The following is a 21,785-nucleotide window of genomic DNA, read 5'->3' on the forward strand; positions in this document are numbered from 1 at the left end:
AAGTGGTCGTCATTCAAAAGGATAGCTTTAGGCACAACCCCTCCCACAATTTAGGTCTGTCTTGGAGAAACATGGCAAACAGCTCTCGGAGTTAGTGAAAAGGAATGATGCTGCTGCCCATGAGAAAATAAAAATGGAGACGTCAATGAGTGTCTCGGAGAGCACCCAGGTAAGAGTGAGTCGCTATTATGGCCCAAGAGTTGGACCCCAAAAGACGAAACATTCACCCCCTATTTTGTCAGCATCCCATCTCCTTTTGATCCAGTGTTTTAGGCTCTAATCATAATGTTCTCCAAAGGAGAGAATGAGAGGCATAAAAGAGGTTTCCTCTTGATCACAAAACATGCATCAAATTCTTACCTTCAGGAGAGCAAAATTCCCACTGGGCCACCAGGATGCAGGTATCAAACAGAACTATCTGCATAAAATCCCTAGGTATGGGCAGCTTTGCTTGGGCAAGCACTTCAAAATCGAGCCCTTTGCTCAAAAACCATTTCCCAGAGAAATAAGCCGTTACATCCTCTGGTCCCCAGGAAGCAGACACCTGCACTATGGGTTATGTCAAAGTGGTCCCCCCACCCCAGGTCAGAGGTGCTTGGCCACCTGGTCAGCCAGGCCCCATGACTCTCGCCTTCTGGAAACACGTTTGCCAGACATGGCAGAGGAGGTTGGCACGTCTCAAAATCTTCTGGGCTTCCTAGGGCACACTATTCCAGGGAAAAAACACATCATCAAAAAGCTGGCCCTGCTGACGGACCCAGAGCACGAGGAAATCTCTTTTTCTCCACGGGAAGCTTCTGTACTCCCTGTACCACCATGAGCAAGAAGGGAAAGTGGGGGGAGGGGAGCGGGGAGGGGGGCCTCACGAGGAGGTCAGGGAACGAAGGACGACGGCGATCTGCCTGAGCTTTATCAGCACAATCTTTAAGGTCAAGGGTAGCCATGCAGAAGCGGCGTCTGTGAAAAGAACACACATCATCCCCGATGCTGAAAATATAATCCCTGGTCCCCGAAACATTTCCAGCCCCCTGAGTTCTGGTGGCGGTCCTTGGCCCCAAGCAGCCCTCTCGCTGTGCAAAGGAGGAGGCCACCTTTCCAACCAGATGCTCCTCCAATTCCCGTAGCTGTTCCCCGAGCCCCTCCTGGTACCTCGGCCTGAAGTCTCGCTTCCGTCCCCTCCCCGGTGCGTCTTCAGAAAAGGCAGGGGCCGGCGGGAGCTGTTAAAAGACCAGACTTAGAACAGGCCTGAGTCCCAGCTCTGCCACTTAGAGACTGTGTGACCTGGGACAGGGCCCTCAGCTTTCTAAACCCTTCACCTGTCTTTCCCTGCAAGACAGGAAACATGGCCATCAGAGACGGTGCACGGAAAGCACCAAGAAACAAGACCCAGCACTTAGTGAGAACTCAAAAGGCACCAGCTGTCAGTCAGACCTGCGGCTAAAATCATCATTCCTCCCAACCAGGTCTTCTCACCGATGGGAGGACGGGGGCCTTACAAATGAGAGACTCCCTAACACACTTTGGGGGTTTATTTAGAGCAGCATTCAGCCAGCGTGCACGCCCGTGTGTGTGTGTGTGTGTGTGTGTACATGCGAGCACAAGGGTTCTCAAGAACAGAAACGTGCATGGAAATCTTCCTGCTCTCTGGAAGCTCCTCCCCCCCCCCCACCCCCCAGCCCCCGGACCTATGGATGCTCCGAATTCCACCCCTGGCTCTTCTGGTCCTTTTCCCTACATTCTGATCTCCTCCATCTCTGCAGCTTCTCCCACCCCCTCCCGGGCAAGGCCATCAAGTCCCTGCTTGCAAGTTCATACTTCCACCTGCCCGAGGGAACACATTACCTGGCTGTCTACAGAGGTCCTGTCCAAAACAGGTGGATGCCCTCCAACCTCGTCCTCCTGCACTGGCCTGTCGCTGAGCAGAGTCACCAAGGGGCATCAACCCAAGCTCCACATCTGCCCTCAAGCCCCCTTGTTGCTCTCACCTCATCTCACAGCCCCCCCACCCCCCGGCCCCATTCACTCTGTCTCTGTAAAAGCGCTAGAAAGAAAACAAGGATGGATTTCACTCCCACAGGCCCACCTCCCAGGCCTCTGCCATCTCTCAAAGGCCTCTGCCACGCCCCCAACCCACCACTCGTGGGCCACTCCCTGTACCCAATTTGAGCCACTAGAGTGAGCTTCTGAAAAGCAAATCTTAGCTCTACTTTTAAACAAAAGTCACAGACCACTCCAGATGCTGAAAGGGTACAACTCAAAGAGCATCACCCACACTAAGACCTCCGCTGCTCCTGGCCCCACACCTCTCTCCACCCTCTCCCTCACACCCGAGGCTTGTCTAGTCACATGGGCACGGTTCCCTCTACACGCATCCCCTGTCCCAACATTCTGCATGGTAAGCTCCTATTCAGCCTTCAAAGCCCAGCTCAAATGTCTCCTCTGTGAAAACTCCTCTGATTCCCATGAGGACAGACTGCATGGCTCCCATCTCCACTTCCTCAGGTCTTTGTTTATCCACCTAGTGGATTCACAGCCAAATACAGTCTGCCTCCCCCCAGGCACCCACCCACTCCAACTGAGAGCTTCCTGGGGGTCGGGGTGCCCTGTGCTCCTCAGCCTTTACTCTGCATCAAGACCACCCAGACAGTTTGTTAAAACACAGCTTTCCGGGAGCAGGGGGTGGGGGGAGGCATTTCCAAAGTTCCTGGGTCAGGAGGCCTGACATGGGGGTCTGAGATTCCGGCCTTCCCACAAGTTCCCAGGTAATGCTGCTGCTACTGGTCCAAGGGCTGCCTTGTGAGCAGTTCAGCTCCAATACCTAAAGACAAGTTTGAGACTGGCCGTGATGAACCCTGTTGAGGTGGGTGGCCCTTCTCATCCCTGAGCCTCAGAGTCCTGGTCTGTAGAACAGGCTACTTCTGGGCTATGTCAAGGTCAGCATAGGAACAAAACCAGGGATTGCCTGGGAAGACCTCTATAAAGGGGGGCGGGGGTACATCTGAGAAAAGCCCCTACCCAGGCAGGGGTCCCCTGCCTGATGACCTTGCAGCACTGGCCAGGGCGGGCTGGGCTCCTGGGTGTGCGTTGTCGCCTGATACTAACTCGTCAGCAGATTATGTTTCCAATCACGTGAGAACCTCAACTTATATTCATTTGATTTTAAAACAGGGTTTTCTTGGAGTTCCCATCATGGCACAGCGGTTAATGAATCTGACTAGCATCCATAAGGACGCAGGTTTGATCCCTGGCCTTGCTAAGTGGGTTAAGGATCCGGCGATGCCGTGAGCTGTGGTGTAGGTTGCAGACGCGGCTTGGATCCTCTGTGGCTGTGGCATAGGCCAACAGCTGCAGCTTGGATTTGACCCCTAGCCTGGGAACTTCCATATGCCGTGGGTGCAGCCCTAAAAAAAAACGAAAAAACGCAACCCAGGGTTTTCTTTCAAATGAACAAACCTGACACATCATCTATCTGTAAGCTCCCAAAGTGGGGATTTCTGGAATGTTCCCAAGTAGAGCCAAACATCCAAGGCTCTTGTAACAGTCATCATTATCAACAGCCATGTGCAACACCTGTTTGATTACTTTCCTAAGGGAAGAGAGGCCTGCGGCTTATTAAAATACCATTTACTATTCACCCACCCAGCAAATGTGAGATACCTGCTGTTTGTTGGGGGGTGGGGAGCAGAGCAACCCCAACAGAATTCCCTGGAAAAGGGGATGCCGGCTGGGCTCAGGGATGGGTCACCACACACCCACCCCGCAGCTGCTGAAAAAACCCTGAACGCCAGACCCGGAGGCCACAAGCTTGAGGACTTGGGCTGCAGCGAGTGGGGTAATCGGCCTGTGTTCCAGAGACGTGCCCCAAAGCCAGCGGTCTGACGACATTCCAGAAGCAGGTTTTCAGGGGCGGCGGCCTTTCCACACTAAGTGTTACCTGTGGCTCCCAGAAGCTGCTGCCGGGACCCGCTCACATGTCCCTGTTTCAGACACAAACAATCAATAAACTGGGCCAACTCGAGAGGATACACCTGCCCCCTAAGTCTCTTAAAGGTCAGAGCAATGTCCAAATCCTAGGTGCCTTTTTTCCCCAGCCCCTCCCAGGGTGAGTATTTTCGGAATAGAATACTTTAAAAGGGGCCCCAGGGACAAAAGAAGGGAGAAAAGGGGAAGGGGAGTTACTCCTGGAGGGCAAGGCAGCCTCCAGCTTTTTCAACTGGGGACCTTTTGGGGTATTGTTCAGCAAGTTTACTTAAAGGGCTCGGCCTTTCTTCTCTCAGCAGGACCCCAGGGGCAACACCCCTTTCAGAGCCAGCAAAGGTATCCCCAGACTGGTCCCCCACCCCCACCCCCGCAGCAGCATCCCGTCCATTTGCAAACGAAGGGACAGCAGCTGGATACTGGGAAACAGATGGGCCTCCTCATTTGAATGGGTTTGATCTGGCAGCCCTGTCTCAGCAAGTTCAGGCCCGGCCTGTGCTGCTGAAATTGCGTTCAGGCGAAGGCACAGATTCGTAGCCCGAGGGGTCCTGGGCGAGCAGCTGGATCAGAATGACCCCGTGGAGAGGTCTTTGGAAAGGCGGGGCGGGGGCACCTCCCCCGCTAGTTGGGCCCTGCAGGACCCAGCAAGGCAGTCAGTGCAGAGCCGCAGGGATCGCTCTTCTCCGGTGACCTGGAGAGAAAAGAAAAATGCTCCCCGAGGGATCCTCTGCTGGCGGAATGAAACCGCGTTCGTTCAGGAAATTCCAGACCACGACAGGCGCCACCGCGGTTAACCTTTCTCCCCAACCTAAGCCGCAGAGTCGCGCAGAGGTAAAAGCTTCCTGAAAACAAACAAACTTTGCAGAGTCCCTACCGCCCAAAAAAGCCCCTCTGACAAGGGAGCTCGGGATCTCGGAAGTGCTGGGGGGCGGGGCGGGGGGGGGGGGAGCATCTTGCGGTTCCAAGACGTGAACAGGAACTTTCTTGGACCAAGACGGTGCACCCCTCTCCCCGGAGCGTGGGGAGTCTTATTTGATTCTCGAGTCCCCACGCCAGGCCCCCAAGAGGGGAGCAGAGTCATGTTCACTAGCCAGCCTGGGGCCACCTGGCTCCCTGGGCCACCTCCCTGCCTCCACCTTGGCCTGGCGGGCAAGAATCCAGACAGGGGAGGACCAGGAGGAAACGACCCTCTCAAAGGTCTAAGGGCCACCTGCGATCTCCCCACTTGCCAGGTTTAAGGGCGAGAGCGGAGAGGCCAGGAGGATGTCCCAACTGGGCACAGAGCAACCCAGGGGGGCACATCTGACTGGGACTGACTAGGGCCGACGTGGTGGGTTTGCTGACACATCGAGGTGGTGCCTGCATCCTTCTGGACCAGCCCCGGGAAGCTGCACAGGTGAAGGACCCAGGAAAATCCTTACCATGGCACGAAGGCTGCCTGCAGCCCAGCCTGGCCCAGCCCACTTCTCCTGCCTCCTCTCCAGCACACCGGCCTCCTCTGGGTTCCCAGAATCCCTGGGACACACCATGCTCCAGCTGGGATTAGAAGTGCCCTCCCCACCCTTGGGTCATTATTTGACAAATGCCAACCCCTCCCTCACCCCCCACTCAACTGGACTTGAGACTTCTTTGCTGCCATTCTATCCCCCGGAGCCTGGCACAAAGAAGGACACAGCAGGGTCTCAAACAACTTATTGGAGGGAACAAACGCAAAGAAGCCACAGCCATTCTGGTGCAAGCTGAGAGGTGTCCCAGAGCAACGACCTCGGCTCTGGGAGCTGCGGCTGCACCAGGGCTGCCAGGTTAAGAGGGAACGTTGCCACGTCTCCTTCCACCCCGACTCAAGCCCCCTTCGGAAGGCCCCTGGGTCTTCCGCATCCACGGAGCAGGTGACCGAGCAGGTGACCGGCGCCGAGTTCAGCTGATGGAACTCGCCTTGCTTCACCTCCACATCTAGCTGGAACCACTCAAGAGTTCACTTTTTCAAAAAGCCACCAAATTCAGTGCTCCCTTCATGGCTCAGCGGTTAACGAACCCAACTAGGATCCATGAGGATGAGGGTTCGATCCCTGATCTCACTCAGTGGGTTAAGGATCCAGCATTGCCATGAGCTGTGGTGTAGGTCAAAGACGTGGCTTGGATCCCTGTTGCTGTGGCTGTGGCGTAGGCCGGCTGCTACAGCTCCGATGACTCCTAGCCTGGGAACCTCCATATGCCACGGGTGTGGCCCTCAAAAGCAAAAAAAAAAAAAAGGAAGAAGAAAAACCCCACCAAACTCAACTTTGTTTGCTTGTAAAATGGCCTCTGCTCCCCAGCCTCTTTTTCCCCTCGGGACACCCTTTCTGGCCAAGACTAGAGGAAGTGTAGGTGTTCCTGCTTCTGCCCTTTCGTTCTTGGAATTTTTTTCCTTTTTTTCTTTTTTTTTCTTTCCTAGCCTCTGACATTAGAAAACCGAGCATTTGTCACTTGCATGACCACAGGCTGCAGGTGCCCCAGCTCTACCAGGCTGTATAGCGTGGGCCCTGACCCAATCTCAAATCAGAAGTGCTGCAGAAAAGCTTGACACAATACCAAACTGACGACCAAAACTAAACACGGAGTGGGCCCCAGGGCAGACCACCAGAAACACTGGACCAAGGAGGGCCTGGTGCTGCTGCCTGCTGGCCAGCCCCTCCCAGCTTGGCTCCTGCCACGTGACTCAGCCTGGGTCACTGACTGGGACTCAGAGAGGCTTAGCTCCTTACCAATAATCGGCACACCACCAGAGACTGTTCCAGAAGGATCACAAAGTGGTAATTATTGGAATGGTTTTACTGCCTGTGATTTTCCTTCAGACAGCTTTAGGGGACTAGATGTGGATCTGGGGAAGAAATAGAATTGACCAGCAGAGTCCTTAAGTGTTTAAGAGACAAACGACAGATTCAAGAAGGAGGGAGCCCCTAACACACCCCACAGAAGACTCTCCTGCCCAGGAAAGGGGAGTCAGTGGGGAATCTTTGCCCCAGTAAATTTACTCCAAGGCCTGGGCCCACGCTCACTAACTATGGCATCTTGGAGGAACTGTTTCACCGCCAAGAGTCTCACTCAAGACTCTCCTCCAGAAACTAGGAATACGAAGAGGTGGGGTCAGCTGCATGATTAAGATGAGAGATGGTGGAGGGAGGAGGATTTGAAGGAAGGAGGTTCAAAAGGTACAGACTTCCGGTTATGAGACTGGCCCACCGGGACCCGCTGTAGAGCACAGGGAAGTTGGCCCAGTGTTCTGTGACAATCTGCCTGGGAAAAGCATCTGAAAAAGAATGGATATGTCTCTATGTAGAACAGAATCACTTTGCTGGACAGCAGAAATTATCACAACATTGTAAACCAACGATACTTTAATAAAACTTAAAAATGAGAATAAGAAGAGAAATACATTTTTAAAAAGAGAAAGAAGTCCTGGGGATATAATGGACAATGCAACAATTAGAGTTAACACTGCCACATGGTTGGTATACAAGAAAGTTGTGAAGAGACTACATCCGTATTTAGAATGGATAAGCAATGAGACCCTACTTACAGCTCAGGGAACTGTATCCAGCCTCTTGGGATAGACCATGTTGGAAGATAATATGAGAAAAAGAATATATGTGTGTGTGGGTGTGTGTGCACGCGCCTGGGTACCTTTGCTGTACAGCAGAAACTGGCACAACATTGTAAATCAGCGATTCTTTGTTAAAAGCAGTTTCTGGTGACCCACATGGGAAAAAGAACACGTATGTACAGGCACTTGCTCACTTTGCTGTACTCCTGAAACGAATACAACCCTGTAAGCCAACTCTATACGCCAATAAAATTAAATTTTTTAAAAAAGAGCATAAGGCTCACAAGGGAAAAAAAAAATACCCCTTTTTCTTTTCCTTTTTAGTGTCTCTACGACATGATGGCTGTTAGCTAAGCTTATGGTAATCATTTCACAGTATATGTAACTCAGATCAGTGTGCTGTACACCTTAAACCGTACTGTCCATCATCTCACTAAGGCTGGCAGAAAAAATTAGAAATAAGACGCTAAGGTACCTAGCCCATGGGGGCACATGGAGGTGCTTCATGGATGATAATAAGAATTACTGTTATCATCACCTGCATCCTCCTCCTCTCAAGGAATGGGCTCGAAGACTGACCACGACCGCATCCATCCCGGCCCCCCTTGCCCCCACCTCCACCCCACCTGCTCTATCATAATCCCAAGAGGGCATAACGTGAAAAGGACGGCTCAGCTTCTCTCCTCTAGTACCGTGGGCACCATGGCAATTTCCTCGAGCTCCCTTCCAGGCAGACTGCAAGCCCAGCCACCTGTGCACCTAGGAAGGTCCAGCAGGCTGCCCAGAAGGAGACACCCCAGACCAGCCTGGCAGGGATGATCACAAGACACGGGGAGCTCCCCTCGGGGGCCAGGACAAAAGCAGAACCCGCCACATCTCACCTCCCCCTGCGCCCATCCCACACAGAACTCCTCGCCGAAATATACTGATCTTCAGAAGGCACATGCCCCGCCGTTACCACCTGGCGGCCACTGACTTTTTCCCAGAGGGGGAAAAATAAATATTCACCCTGAACCACTTGGAGGGTAAGCAGTAAGCGGATCACCTTTCTGAAATCCAGACTTGTAAAACACCCAAGATAACAAAACCAGGGCCTAGAGCTTCCTCTCTATTTTAATTAATGTAAATGCCTCTCGTCAGAAGACCTGTCGTTTGTTGTGCATGGTAGGTAAACATCCCTGAAATACTGATTTCACATCCTATCTCAGTTTTCACCAGACAAGGAGGTGGGGCGGGGCGAGGAGGAAACTTACCGAGGAGCACTCACTGAGCACCTGCTGTCCTGCTGTCCGCAGGAACTACAGGAAGGGCTTCGCATACACTTGCATTTAATCAGCACGGTCCCCTTGCAAGACAGACGTTATCAGACTCAAGTTTGGATAAAGAGCGAGAGGCTCGGAGAGGTTATCTAACTTATCCAAGGTCACAGCACCAGCAGATAGTGGGGAGATGTAAACTAGACTTGCCAGGCTCCCAAGGCCAAGTCCCTTCTGTGAGTTTCTGTCCCCAGAAAGTACATCACAGACCACTCACAATGATTTTATTCCTTTCTGGGGGGAAAAGATGTCAGATACAGAAGTGAGGCTCACTATAGAGAGGATTCCTGGCCTTTTAAAGATTTGAGTAATTTCCGATTTGAGACGTTTAAAACATTCAGGATCTGCAATGAATTGTGCGCCCCATCTGGGTCAGCTAAAAAGGCAGGCAGTCTGTCTCGGTGGAGGTCCAGGAGGCTCAGTGGGACCACAAGGAGGTGCCCTGAAGGCTGTCACACTCTTTGGGGCAATCCCAGTGTCCACTAACTATCTGAAGTTTGAGGGTTTTCAAAGAGTTTAAACCCTAAACTCACTACTGCAAAGATCCTTATATGCATTTTACAGCACCTCCCCACCTCCTCCCTGTTCCCCTACACACACACACACACACACACGCACGCACGCACATGCGCACACACGGCCTTTTCAATGTCTTGATATTTTTAAAACATGACACTGGTCATGTATGGAAAAACTTAACGGTAAACTGGCCTTTTAGGAAAAAAAGTCACATATCGCAACTTGGAGTTCTAGTGTTAGAAAATGGTCATGACAATTTGATACAGAGCTTACTGTATTAATTTTACATTAACGTCAGAGCTCAGAGTTGGGTTCTATCTTTCAAGGAAAGGGCTATATATAAATCATGAAGTCCGTATGCCCCTTGTCCTCAATGCTGTATCTTTCGGCATTTTCCTTATAAGCGCTGTTTTTGACCTCCTCATAAAACACGTTCGCCACTAATGACATTCTATATACATGCATTCCATTCAGACATGACGTAGAATTTAAATTTACCGTGTTTTCACTGAACAAAGGGTTAAACAAGTGTAGGTCACATCTTGGTTCCCTGACTCAGTACAGTCCAAAAAAGAGCTGAAATTTTTAATATTCCCATGAAATGGCCCAAGTCCAGAATGGGGCGTAATGACTTACGGTATTCCAAAGTGGAATAACTGACAACAGCTCACACCCAACATCTTAACACTCCATCAGGGCACAAGTTTCCTAAAACCTAAATAACTGGAAATCCAAAGCTTGCCTATTTTCCTTGATTTGCACTCTTCAAGGACAACCGGGATCCGGCCCAATAATCAAAGATCCTTTTGCACAAATATATAAATGGTAAATGCTTGAAGTGAGACAAGCAGAGGCCAGTGAACGCTCGCAACCACCACCTACCACTGATGCAGCTACCATTGTGAACTTCCCATCAATCAGAGAAAGGGGGAAAAAAACTTGGGGAGAGCGTGACCTTTGGTAATTTCAGAAGGTGACCTCTTTAAGACATGTGGGGCCATCACCATGAAGAGGCCAGCAGCCTGCTGAACCAGACTTCTTCTCCGAGCTCGGCCACACTACCTTCCCACCTCCTCACATTGCCTGATCCAAGGGCGCCCCAGCTGAACCTGGCTGGGTCACTCCAGGTCTACCTGGGCACGCAGGAGGAAGTGGCCAGTTTGTGGAGACTCTCAGGCTGCCAGAGAGCCTTAAGGCTTCCCAGGAAGATAAACACTGTCCCCAAAATGGGGACACAAGCTACACACAGCTTTAAAAACACTTCAAGGTCAAGAGCCCCTAACACGATGTCAAAGGGGAATTCTTCAGGGTTTGTCCATCTTGGACCAATGATCAGAAGCCCACCTCTTGCGTGTAAGGCCAACCATTCAGCCTCGTGCATTTGGTTCATGATTCAGCCATACATGGCCTTCGACACTGTCTCTGTCAGTCAAAAGAAACGCTAAGAAGGAGAGTTGGAGAGAAGGACGTGGGGTGAGGGTGCGGCACAGTTAACCACATCTGGCGTTTCAATGCCAGGAAAGCTGGAAAAGCAGAGCCATCTCTAAATCTTACTTGGATACAGCAAAAGCATAAAAAGAATGCAAAACCTAAGGCTCAAGTCATCCCTCCAGGAAAACAAAACAATAACAAAGGCCATGGGCATTTCAGCACAGCCACATCAAACCCCAGCAGATCAGAAGCATCTGTGGGATGGCCTGAAAAACTTTCAAATGATCACTTCTGAACTGCCAACCAAGACCAGCCGCCCTGCTAAACATCAAACCAGCAGAGTGGAAAGTAGCACACAAGCCGTTTCCTACTGAGCCTGAGATGCTGCCACCCAGAGCTCAATTTCCCACGTTTTCCTTTCAAGACTAAAAGTAGACAGCATCCTTACTGGAAATGTTAAAATTACGCCAGACTCTGATGAAATGGGGAGTGGGGGGGGGGGGGAAATAGCCTTTTAACAATGACCCTGGATAAGCAAACATCCAGATAAGAGACTGCAAGCCAAAGGGCTACCTGGACACATTTTCTTGAAAATGCAAACATGAAACAAAACTCTTCCTGTTTAAACACCACCCCAGTTATTTCACAACCATGTAATTATTCATTAAGTCTGATACTGGAAACATCTCATATTGGGTTGTTCGAGCTATTTGAATTCTCACCCAAAAATGAGTGAGAAAAACTTGATAGGAACAAGTCTTCAGTTGTGGCCTGGGGGTGGGGGTGGGGGTGGGGCGACTAGTCCCCCAGTAGGTATTCAGTGTTTTAACTGGCTAAAACAAAAAGGCAAAACACACACACACACACACACACACACTCACTCCTCAAATTCAGATGAGAACGAGAGCCAGTATAGAAAGTATACAAATACCAATTCTTGCAGCTTGCCAAATTTTTGCTCTAGAAGTAATATTAAACACAGCTCTTTGTCTATGAATTGTGAAATACTTTATATACTAATAAAGAATGTATACTTCTTTATTGTGTATTTAACTGCATAAGCCTGCATTTGGTTTAATTTACCAAGAATAAGTCCTTGTTCCTAAGGTAACTATCAAGTTACAGTCAACTCTTACATATTAACACTCGCATTGAGGGACAAAGATGCAGATTAATACAAAACAGAAGATTATTTTAAATCATTCACTCTTGGTATGCGGATATATTCTTTTTTTTCTTTTCTTTCAACTTGCAATTAAATGCGTATGGCTGATATTACGGCATTTACAATACTTCTAACAAAGGACTTAAACCATACTGCAAAAATCTGACTTAGGGAGGTCTCCACGTGGACCCCCTCCTCAATCACTCTGCTCTTGAACTTTGGACCAACTCACATTGGCCAAGGACAGCATCACCCCTTAGGAGGATGCCAAAAATTTGGCATTGAAAAAAAAAAAAGCAAACTACTTTCTTCCCAGGTTGTTGCTTTTTTCAGAATCACACTTGTGGAGGGTGGGAAAGCAATTATGGGTTTTGGGTTGGAAACGCGGTTTTTCCTTTAGCTCCTACCAGGCTGGCATAAACAAAGATGTCACGGATGTCAACAATGACTTAATTAACCAGAGTAGGTGACAATGTCAGAAAGAACGTGAAAGTAAGAGGTGCCTCCTCCACAGGGTAATCAGGTTTGACAATACTTTAAATAATTAGCATCTTAATCAACAGAACAGTCCTTGGCATTGAGGCCTGGCCCCCTTGAGTCAACAACTGAGTTTACACCCTTCACAGCTGGCCCCCTACAAAAATGAATGACCCCTTGAAAACAGTCATTTGTACTTTGGAGTAGTAACGACGAAAATCTCCTAGCGATTATTTTCTTCTTAAGTCAGCTGAGTCGACCCAAACGTACTGCTACTCTATCAGGACGTGTCCAGAAGACAAATGACATATGACAGATGATGTGATGTGTGAGATGATGATACGATGATACTGTACAAAAGCCGAGACAATTGGAAGAGGACCCTCTAGTGGGAGAGCGCAGGCTCCTTGCGGGAACTCAATCACATTTTTCTCTGGGCACATTTTCCTCTGGTTCAGCCCAATACACATTATCTAAACGGAGCTTCCAAATTAGCAAACCAAAAAGTCTTCCCAGACTGCCACAGAATAGAAGGGCAAGGTTGAAATAATTTTAACCACAGCAATCGTGACACCCACCAAGGAGGACCGGCAGGGACTGACAGACACCAGTGCTTGGGGGACTCGGTCTCTCATCGGTCTGTCTCTCTCCAATTCGCCAGGACACAGCCTAAAACTGGAGCTGACCTGCCCAGCCTGCTTCCAGTTACGAAAAACTCCTCTTTCTCATCGACAATTAGATGACCTTCCTCATAACCTCTGACACCAAAGCAGAACGCCAGCCACGGAAGGACTCGTCTTGGGGCTTAAATGGGCTGCCAGGGTTGGAGTAAGAGGCGGCGGAAGGGTAGAGCCTGCAGAAAGCAAATACAGCCGCCTGGGAACACGAAGGGCCTCCTCCATCGGACAGCAACTTTCTTCTCAACTGTCTCCGAAAGCCTGGATGTTTCCTGACATTGTGGCAACGGAGCCACAGGACTGCCAGCCTGTGGGACTGGGAAGCTGCATGTGCCCAGCTCACTGAGAACAATGATAACACGCCCCAGGTGTTTATCACATGCCAGGCCCCATGCCAACTGCTCCTTATGTCCAGGCACATCTACCTCTCCCAGCCGCCTCTCAGAAGATTGCAGAGGATATTAATATTCTTTTAACGTATTGGATTAGAGTGTCTCATCCAACCCGCAGATGACAGAAAGGGAAACTGAGAACCAGGGGGTTGTACGCTTTGCCAAATCCCCTTCTTTGCGGAGTTTTGCGCCTTCCACGGAGCCTTTATTTTTCTTTTAACCTCTTACAAATCTGGACGCAAATCTCATAGGAGCTATGAACTCAGAAACATGCACAGAAAGACATGCACAAAATATGACCTACCATTTCGGGGAACCCAGAGACCTCCCCTCCACCCCCAAGTGCACCCACAGATACCAGGTGGAGAAGACTGACCTCCAACAATACTCATGTTGCAGGACACACATTGTTACACAAAGAACCACCGAGGGGACTTCATCCCTGTCCACTGTCCCCCCCCAACCCAACCCCCACCTCATCTCTTTCTTCCTGAATATATACATGCACATTTTAAACGCTCTTCAATAATGAAATACAATAAAAAGAAGTCCTCCAGGACCATTTTACACTTGATGTTGAAATAAACTCCCAATAATGCTGCCCCGAAAGTCTAAATGAAAGATGACATTTTATTCCCAACCTGGCCCATTCCTGGGCTCACGCGGTAGGAAATCCCAGCTCAGCTGCCTCGGAGCGCGGTGTGTGCTGACCCTCCGCTCTCGGGGGAACACCAGCAATTAGCGAAACATCCATGTTAATTATTAGCAAAATTGAAAAAGTACAGGCAAGACTTTCAGAAGCGGGGACCCTTTTCCCTCACATGAAGCCCTTGAAAGCTGCCACACCACAGTACATTCGTGCTGAGGCCACAAGGAGACAGATCAGCACTGTCACAGCTGGAGTCCCACCAGACGCCCTTCCCGGAGCCCTGAGGCCACTGCCATGTCACCACACCTGCTCATTCCAAAGCCTCTGTAGCTCCGTGTAGGAAAAAGGGCCCCTGCCTCCTCCTACGACTGCTGGACCCTTTTAGAAAAAGTGTTGCCCTCATCCTTTGGTGACTCAGTGGGACCCCACCCCCCCACCTCCACCCCCTGCATCCTCTCATCTTGGACACAGCCCTGCTTCCCGTCTGGTCCTGGACGGGCTCTCAGTCCTCTTCAGCGCAGGGTGCCTTTCCAGAACAGCTGGGCTGACCCCAGCCCGCTCAGGCCGGCCGAGGGCCCCACAGCTCAGCCGGCACCAGGTGGGCTTGCGGCAAACAGGTTCATTAAGTGGCGATGAGTGCTGGGATCTGCCGTTTTATTCTCGGATTACCACTCGAAAAATAACTCAGCCACCAATATTCCCTACTGATGACAGATTTCAGGGCTCCCCCAGTCAAGGCCTGGCTACCGTCGTCTCGGAAGGACCTGGGAAAGACGTTCCAAATCTGCCCGGCGGGATAATGCGGCCCTGTTTCGTAGGCCTTGAAAATTCCATCTCCAAAGCCCAAACGCCAATGCACGCCCTGTTACATCTGGAAGTCCTCATAGATTCGGGAAAGGCCCAGGTACATTTCAAACTGACCTAAAATAGAATCTGCCGCTGTGTGACGGCCGGCTGAAGTATTATGAATTACAAGGGCTAAAAAGAATGTAACGTGTCAAGCATCCCCGTGCGGAACTTCAGAAGCCGCTTTTGCTTCTTAGACAATGAAAATAAAATGTCAGCATTTCAGATGTTGGCACTCTCCCTTTTGTCAGAAAATAGCCATTCTTTACATTGTAAGCGAGACTCTGCAGTAAGCGTGCTCCTGCAGGAAGCGCTAGACAGCATTTATCTACACGCTCCCCTTCCGCAGCTCCCCTGGGCGCTGGATCAGCTGCCGATGCCCCCTCACCCAGCACAGAGAAAAACGCACATGCCAAGAAACCACCAAACTACACCACTCTGCCTGCAGCGCTACAGCAAGGAGCCTTCTCCCCAATTTCTCTGACTTTCCTTTGCTCGTTTGCAATAAAAGGGTGGGCTGATCCTCAACCAGGCCTTGACCCGAAAAGTCAGAGCCCCCAGACAAATCCCCAAACAAACTTGGTACCCTGAAAGTGACTTAACCTACCTTCCGGCTCCACCGTGGTATCCTCAACTAAATTGAAGGAGGGCCGGGCCAGAGACAAGGTTGCCATGGTGACCACAACCAGGCAGATGAAGCGGCCCCAGCTGACCATGGTTACGCTGCCAATCCCCCGTCCTCTTCCATATCTCCATGTGGACGTTAATCCCATCTGCACACTTCCTCTACGAGCATGGACAGCCAGCAGCAATGCCTTCGGCCGGCCGTGGGCTCAGGAACCAAGGTGCTGCGGCAGCCGCTGCTGGCCCTGCTGCCGCTTCTGCTGCTGCTGCAGCCTCTGGAGGAAAGAGATTCGCGAGTCAGTGAGGCTCCCCCAATGCCAATTCATTTCAACCCAAGTGGGTTAAACGGTTTTTTCATCATCTGCAAATGCCTTCCATCCGCACCTCACTCCCAAGGGGTTTCCATCAGACTGGCCCACAGAAACGTGTTGGGCTGACTGTTTAAAAAGCCTGTGTTTAAGAAACAGATTAAAAAAAAAAAAGTAGCTCCGGGACACAGATACGTGTGGCCACTTCAGGTGAGCAAAGAGTACTCTCCTCCCCCGTCCACTGTCACCTCCACAGCCCTCAAAAAGCAGAAGCACCATGACCTTAGTTTCAAGGGCAAGTACAAAAGCAAGTTAAGAGTGCTCGGGCTGGCACACCCAGTCTCGCTAACTTCTCTGAGGCCAGCTGGGCTTCAGAGGCGTCTGCTTCTGGGGGCTGGAGCCGAGCGGTGTGCTCCACCCTCACCAGAGTCCTCAGGAAGAAAGGGGACCAGCAAAATAAAAAGAACCCCAGGAAGGCGACCAAAAATTCCCATCAGTTTACACTTGTCAAGACTCATTTTCAAGCGCAGAAATGTATTTCAATCTTTCGCCAAGCAGCCACTTACAAAGGATGAACGGAACTGCAATACATTCAAAGCAGCTGATCCCCAAAGATTCGAAGCCTGAATTCCCTTCCACTGTGACTAATGGCAGCCCAGGCCTCGTGAATGTCTTCAAATTAGTCAGAGGGTTAAGAAACGCAGCAGTTGCAAACCCTAAGGAAGAACGCAGGCATTTACTAATGATGATGATGACGACGATATGTAAATTACTGCCAAGGTATGTGATTGGGCCAACAACGCTCAATAGGCTAACCTATTGGCTAAGATGTCAGAGTAGAAGTTAGGAGGGGGTGCTCAACTTTCTATTCTGTTCACCCATTTGATCAAAGGCAAAGAGAACTTTCCAAGCCTAAGATATTCCAAGTAACTTTAAATCAGTATCAATTACTGAGCACAGAACCGAAATGCGTAAACTTTAAAGAACTGGATTCAAACAATCACAAGTCGTTTTAGAGGACTGGGGGTGTGGGGGTGAGACCTTTAATATAAAAATCTCTAAACCCCATGCTTTTTGCATGCCAACCTGATGTTTCAAATTATGACACAGGATTTCAATACTTCTTGAGCCTCCCCAAAGCTACATCAGAAAAAAACTTGTAGCCTTGAGTAAGGATTAAAAAGGGTAAGGAGAAAGAGGATGCCGCACTATTTCCAGAGGAAGAATAATAATAATTAAAAAAAAAAAACTCTCTGCTTCAAAGAAAGCAGCAAAAGCAGAAAAAGCCTGAGTGCCCACTTCATGTTTTCAGATTGAAGGATTTTGGGGGGCTGACTTTTCCTTTCCTCTTAAAGTTAAGAGCCTCGAAAGATAATTCCGTATCTATTTCTACATGTGTGTGGGAGTAAAGCACACATTCTCATTGATTTACTAAGCATTTCCAGAATGCATGGGAATTTTCTGCCTCTCCCACAATTCCAGGAACAACCTTAAATCCTAGCAGGAGCCTGGGCCCCAGGCTGCTTGGCCAGCCTCCTCATCCACCTGTCCCAGCCCAGAGGGGCGTCCTTTGCCCTAGGCAGGGGAGAGGGGGACAGTGAGTGACCTCAGCTAAGTCCCAAGCCATTCATTCATCCCATCAGCTCACACCAGAAACTTGATTTGTCACCATTTCCAGGTCCAGGCCCCAAGGCCGCCCCCAACTCCCCAAGTCTCTGGGAAGTGGGGGCCCAGGACGGCAGGTCTGTACAACTCCTCATCAGAGTGGACGAAGTATAGAGGGACCTCCTAGGCAGGATAATTAGGTCCCCAGGCTCAGTGTTGGGAACACAGGCCCAGCATGCCGCTGGCGGCCACAATCCCAGCTTCCTGCCTTCAATACCCTAATCCTTCCTGGAGTCTGAGCCTCAGTGAAAGCCCGAGCATGTTTATTTTTTCCCCTTGAAAGGGAACTCTCTTCCCGCCTGGGCGAGGGAGGAGCTGTCACCTTCTCAGTGATGGATGGCTCTTCACGGCCACCCATTCCCCTGTTCCATTTTCACCTCGGTACAAGCCTGCCCCCAAAGACGGGCAAAGCGACAAGTGAGAGAGCTTGGCTGGGAAGTGGTCTCTGTGCCAGGTCTATGCTGGGCTCCTCAGTTCACTAGAACATTCCCCACCTCTACCCCCCAACAACAGGCTCCAAGAAGGCAAGCCAATACAGCGCCTGCCTTAACTGAGCATCTACCCCTAAGTGGAGGTCTGCCTGCCAGCCCAGCACTCCCCAGCTTTGTTCCCGGTAGATTTCACATCAGCCAAGAGTGCCAGGCAAGGGGGAGGCACTCAGGTCCCCCAAGGGGGGAGATCCACCTCCTGGCTCAAAGCTGCCCTAGGCGCCCTTTCTCCCCAGGGCTGAACTGGGAAGGGAGCTCTCAAGGGGTCAAATGCGGCAGAGCTGGGGGAGTTCTCACCATACTGAAATCGCCAAGAATACAAAACACAGGCTGACCCGGGACCGCCTTCCCCCTCGCTGTTAAGGCCGGCAAGCCAATGAGAACTTGCAGCAGCTTGGGCAGAACTCAGCACCAACAACCTGGTTTCCCCGTAGCCGCTCTTTCATTTGTTAGCCCGGCAGATCGCGGCTTTCTCCCCCTTCTCGGGGCGCTAAAGAGCTCAGAGAAATCTGCATTTTAATTGACATTCCAGGGAGAGGGAGAGGGGCGCCTGATTGCTTTTCTATTCAAACTAAACAGGCTTTTCAGATGAAAATGAGTCGAGGCCAGAGGAAGATTTACGGGGATTTGGGACCGAGGGGACAATGGGGTTTTAAATGTTGATAGCGTTTCACACCAAACACATAATGAGTGAAAAGCAGGTTTGCCTTTAAGGGTAGGTTTTATTGAATCGGGCGAAAGGAAGGAAGGTCCGGAGAGGAGTCTGGTAGCGAGTCGGCGGCGAGGGGAGCGGCGGAGGCTCCTAGCCCCCTGGCCGGACCCCGGCGCCTGGCCCCGTGGCCGCGAGGGTCCGAGCCCGCGCCAGGCCGGGCCCTCGGCTGTTTCCCCGGCGCGGCCCGGTCGCTGAAAGAATGAGCGCGCAAGTTAGAACTCGCCTGCGCTTTCGACATCTCAGAGCTGCTGCCGGCAGAGCAGGCAGAGAACTAGAAAAAGTCGGTCCAGTTCGCCCCCTAGCCCCAGGCGCGCCGCGCTCCCCCTAGCGCCGACGGCGACTACGGGCGAGGGGCGCCGGGCACCAGAGCAGCCCTCTCCCCAGTTGTGCCACCACCGAGCACTGCCTACCCTACGGAGGTGTCGCCCGCCCCACCCCAGCGGCTCCCTCCGGGAAAAGGGCCCCTGCCCGGGGCCCGGATGGGACGGGGCTGGCGCTCCTCCGGCCGCGGAACGAGGCACCCCGAAGATGCTCCTACGAGCGCTGGACCTGCGGGGCTGTGCCACCAGCGAGGCAGCCCCGCTGCTCGCCTGCCAGCTCTGGGGCCAGAGGAAAGCACCACCGGGGCAGCGAGAGCGCGCCAGCCGGAGTTTGACAGGGGGAGTGTCAGCGCCAAAGGCAGATGTCAGCATCTAGATGGGGGTGGTAGAGGCAGAATTTCCCTAACGCCAGTCGTCAGCACGCACCCGGCTCCCCCATCACCTAGGCAGCCAAAGAGGAAGGACAGGGAGCAGGCTCCACAGTGCCAGCCCTCCGCTCGGGGGACGGTTCACTCGCCTCCCGGGCTCCCACAGAGCCCACTTTCCCGCCTCGCGAGGCTCCCCGAGGCACCCCACACGGCGATTACCTTGAATGGCAACGCTCCTCGGCGATCAGTTCTGTCCCCGCGCCCGGCGTGGGTCAGGATGGCGCAAACGACGAGCTTCCCCCCAAAAAGTGGTCCTTGAGTCCTGGCCAGCGCCCAGGCGCCGAGGCTTCACGCGCACCCCAAGCTGCGGAGGCGCGCGGGCATGACGCCCGCCGACTGCGCTCGGATTTGGGGAGCGAGAGGAAGAAAGGACTCTCAGGCTTGGCGTTTCCTCCACCAAACTTTACTCGCAACTTGCGAACGTTCGCAGAGCGCAGGGAAGCCGCGGCCTCGGGGCGCCCGGGGCTCGCGGCCCGGCCCCCGCCAGCCCGGAAAGGAGTCGCCGCGCCGGGCCAGCTACGCTACCCGCAGACCCCGCGGCGCCCGAGCTTTGTGGCGGCCGCGCTCGCCCGCTCCGCACCCGCCGCCCGCCCGCTCGGCTCTCCGCGGCGCTCTCGGCTGCCGCCGCAGCCCGCGCCGCCGCCCCCTCCCGGCGGGTCACGCCCCCGCTGAAACCCGAGCCGTTTCCTGGACGGCGGCGCCCGCTCTGCCAATCAGCGCCGCGCGCCCCGCCGCCGCCCGGACTGCGCGCGGCTCCCGACGCCGGCGAGCGGCCCCGAGACACCGGCCGGGACCGGGTCGGAGCGAGGCAGCAGCATCCTCTGTGAATCAGGCCGGTCCCGCGCCCCCGCCTCCTTCTTGCCCTTGGGAGTTAGCCTGACCGACGGTTTGTCGGGTGGTTGCGTTACGTTGTTTTATTTCAAGTCAAAACGAATGACTGAATGCCTGCCCTACCCCCCAAAGAGGCTTTAAAATGCGTCTACGAAGTATGGGGGGGGGCGCTGCGGGAGGGGGGTAATGCAACCGAAACTTTGGGAGGCGATGCAGCCACTTGGGAATGCTCGCTGGACGTTGCACTTCTCTGCCCTTAAAACAATAGATGAGAAAATAAACGAATGTTTATGGAGGCCCTCCTATGAATAGGGTGCACGGAAGAGATTCTTTTCAATCGGCACCGCCACACTGCAAAGCAATAGTCCCAGTTTCTGGGAAGGAAACGAAGATGAGAGAGGCTGTTTGTCCGGGGTTAAACAACGGGTTACTGGCGGAAGCAGAACCTAACTTTGAATCTAGGGGGAAACTACAAAACTGGGGTGGGGGAGGGGTGAAAGGTGTTTGGTAATATATATTCGGATCAATAAAAAGAAATTCAGAAGATTCTAAAAGACGCGTGTCTGCTATAAATAGCTGTATGACCTTGAGCAAATCAATTCCCTCTCTCGGAGTCTTAAAAGTCTTCAACTAAATGCCAAGCTGTAACTGGTTAAAGTTCTTATTTTCCTTTTACCTTTCCCACTAGGCTGTGTCAATGGGATAATTTATTCTTTAATATACTTTCTCTCCTTCCTCACTCAACCAGCTGCTAGGCAGTGGTACCTTAAGTCCGAGACAATATAGATACAAACCTTAATTATTTTTCCTTAGAAAAGGTCATTAAACCCAGAAGTCCTTTTGAGTCCTGAAGATGGATGGAGCAGTAGTACCAAAGTGACCTGGGAAATCGACTTTTCCTGCATTTAGAAATGCAGTTGCTCATGGGTCATTGGCACTGCACACTTCGCAACATCTACGGAAATATTTTTTCAAGGTGCCACATCATTAGAAAATCATTTTTCTTCGCCATACATCTCAGAAAACTCTTGTGTAAAATAACCTAAAAGCCAGTAGTAACAAACCCATTGAAATGCTTCAGGCGAATGGCTCTGAATTTATATTTGGCGATTTGACAGCAAAAGGAATAGTCTGACTCTCAAGCAAAATGATCAGTCCCTATGCTTGGGAGAGGGCTGTTTTTTTGATCAAGTCTTCTAACCTGGATCAGTCCCAAGACCTTTGAATTCACGGACATCTCAGCCAGGTGACCCTCAGCCATCCGCTACACCCGAGTTGCTCTGACCACATCAATACTTCTGCAGCTTCTCAGACAGGGGGGCGGGGAGGGGGGGCACGAAAAGCGACTTGGCTGAGTGTCTGCCTGCCCTGGAGGC

The 21,785-nt window shown here is 51.7% G+C and overlaps 1 protein-coding gene and 1 long non-coding RNA gene across 41 annotated transcripts in view; one reads left to right on the forward strand and one right to left on the reverse strand.

Annotated features, from left to right (window-relative positions):
- The window catches only part of FGFR2 (fibroblast growth factor receptor 2), a 108,848-nt gene extending 88,654 nt beyond the window's left edge, over positions 1-20,194 (reverse strand). For 22 of the 40 annotated variants that reach the window (XR_014825679.1, XR_014825678.1, XR_014825677.1 and 19 more), the window contains exons 1-2: positions 19,738-20,183; positions 15,641-15,932 (exon numbers count right to left, since the gene is read on the reverse strand). Coding sequence is in view for 33 of the 40 variants with exons in the window: in XM_084993089.1 (XP_084849215.1) it covers positions 15,641-15,806 (166 nt within the window). In the remaining 7 variants the exon portion in view is untranslated. 40 annotated transcript variants of the gene reach the window in all.
- On the forward strand, positions 6,378-12,488 carry LOC146397108 (uncharacterized). The gene is made up of 2 exons (XR_014827050.1): positions 6,378-9,203; positions 9,285-12,488. It is a non-coding gene; the product is annotated as an uncharacterized LOC146397108 (long non-coding RNA).
- Positions 20,195-21,785: the final 1,591 nt, after the last annotated feature.

The sequence above is a fragment of the Sus scrofa genome, chromosome 14 (assembly GCF_054392235.1).
Source record: "Sus scrofa isolate SSC_HxYL_T2T_F1_AM1 chromosome 14, Sscrofa_HxYL_maternal_Yorkshire_Landrace_v2.0, whole genome shotgun sequence".
NCBI lineage: Eukaryota > Metazoa > Chordata > Mammalia > Artiodactyla > Suidae > Sus > Sus scrofa.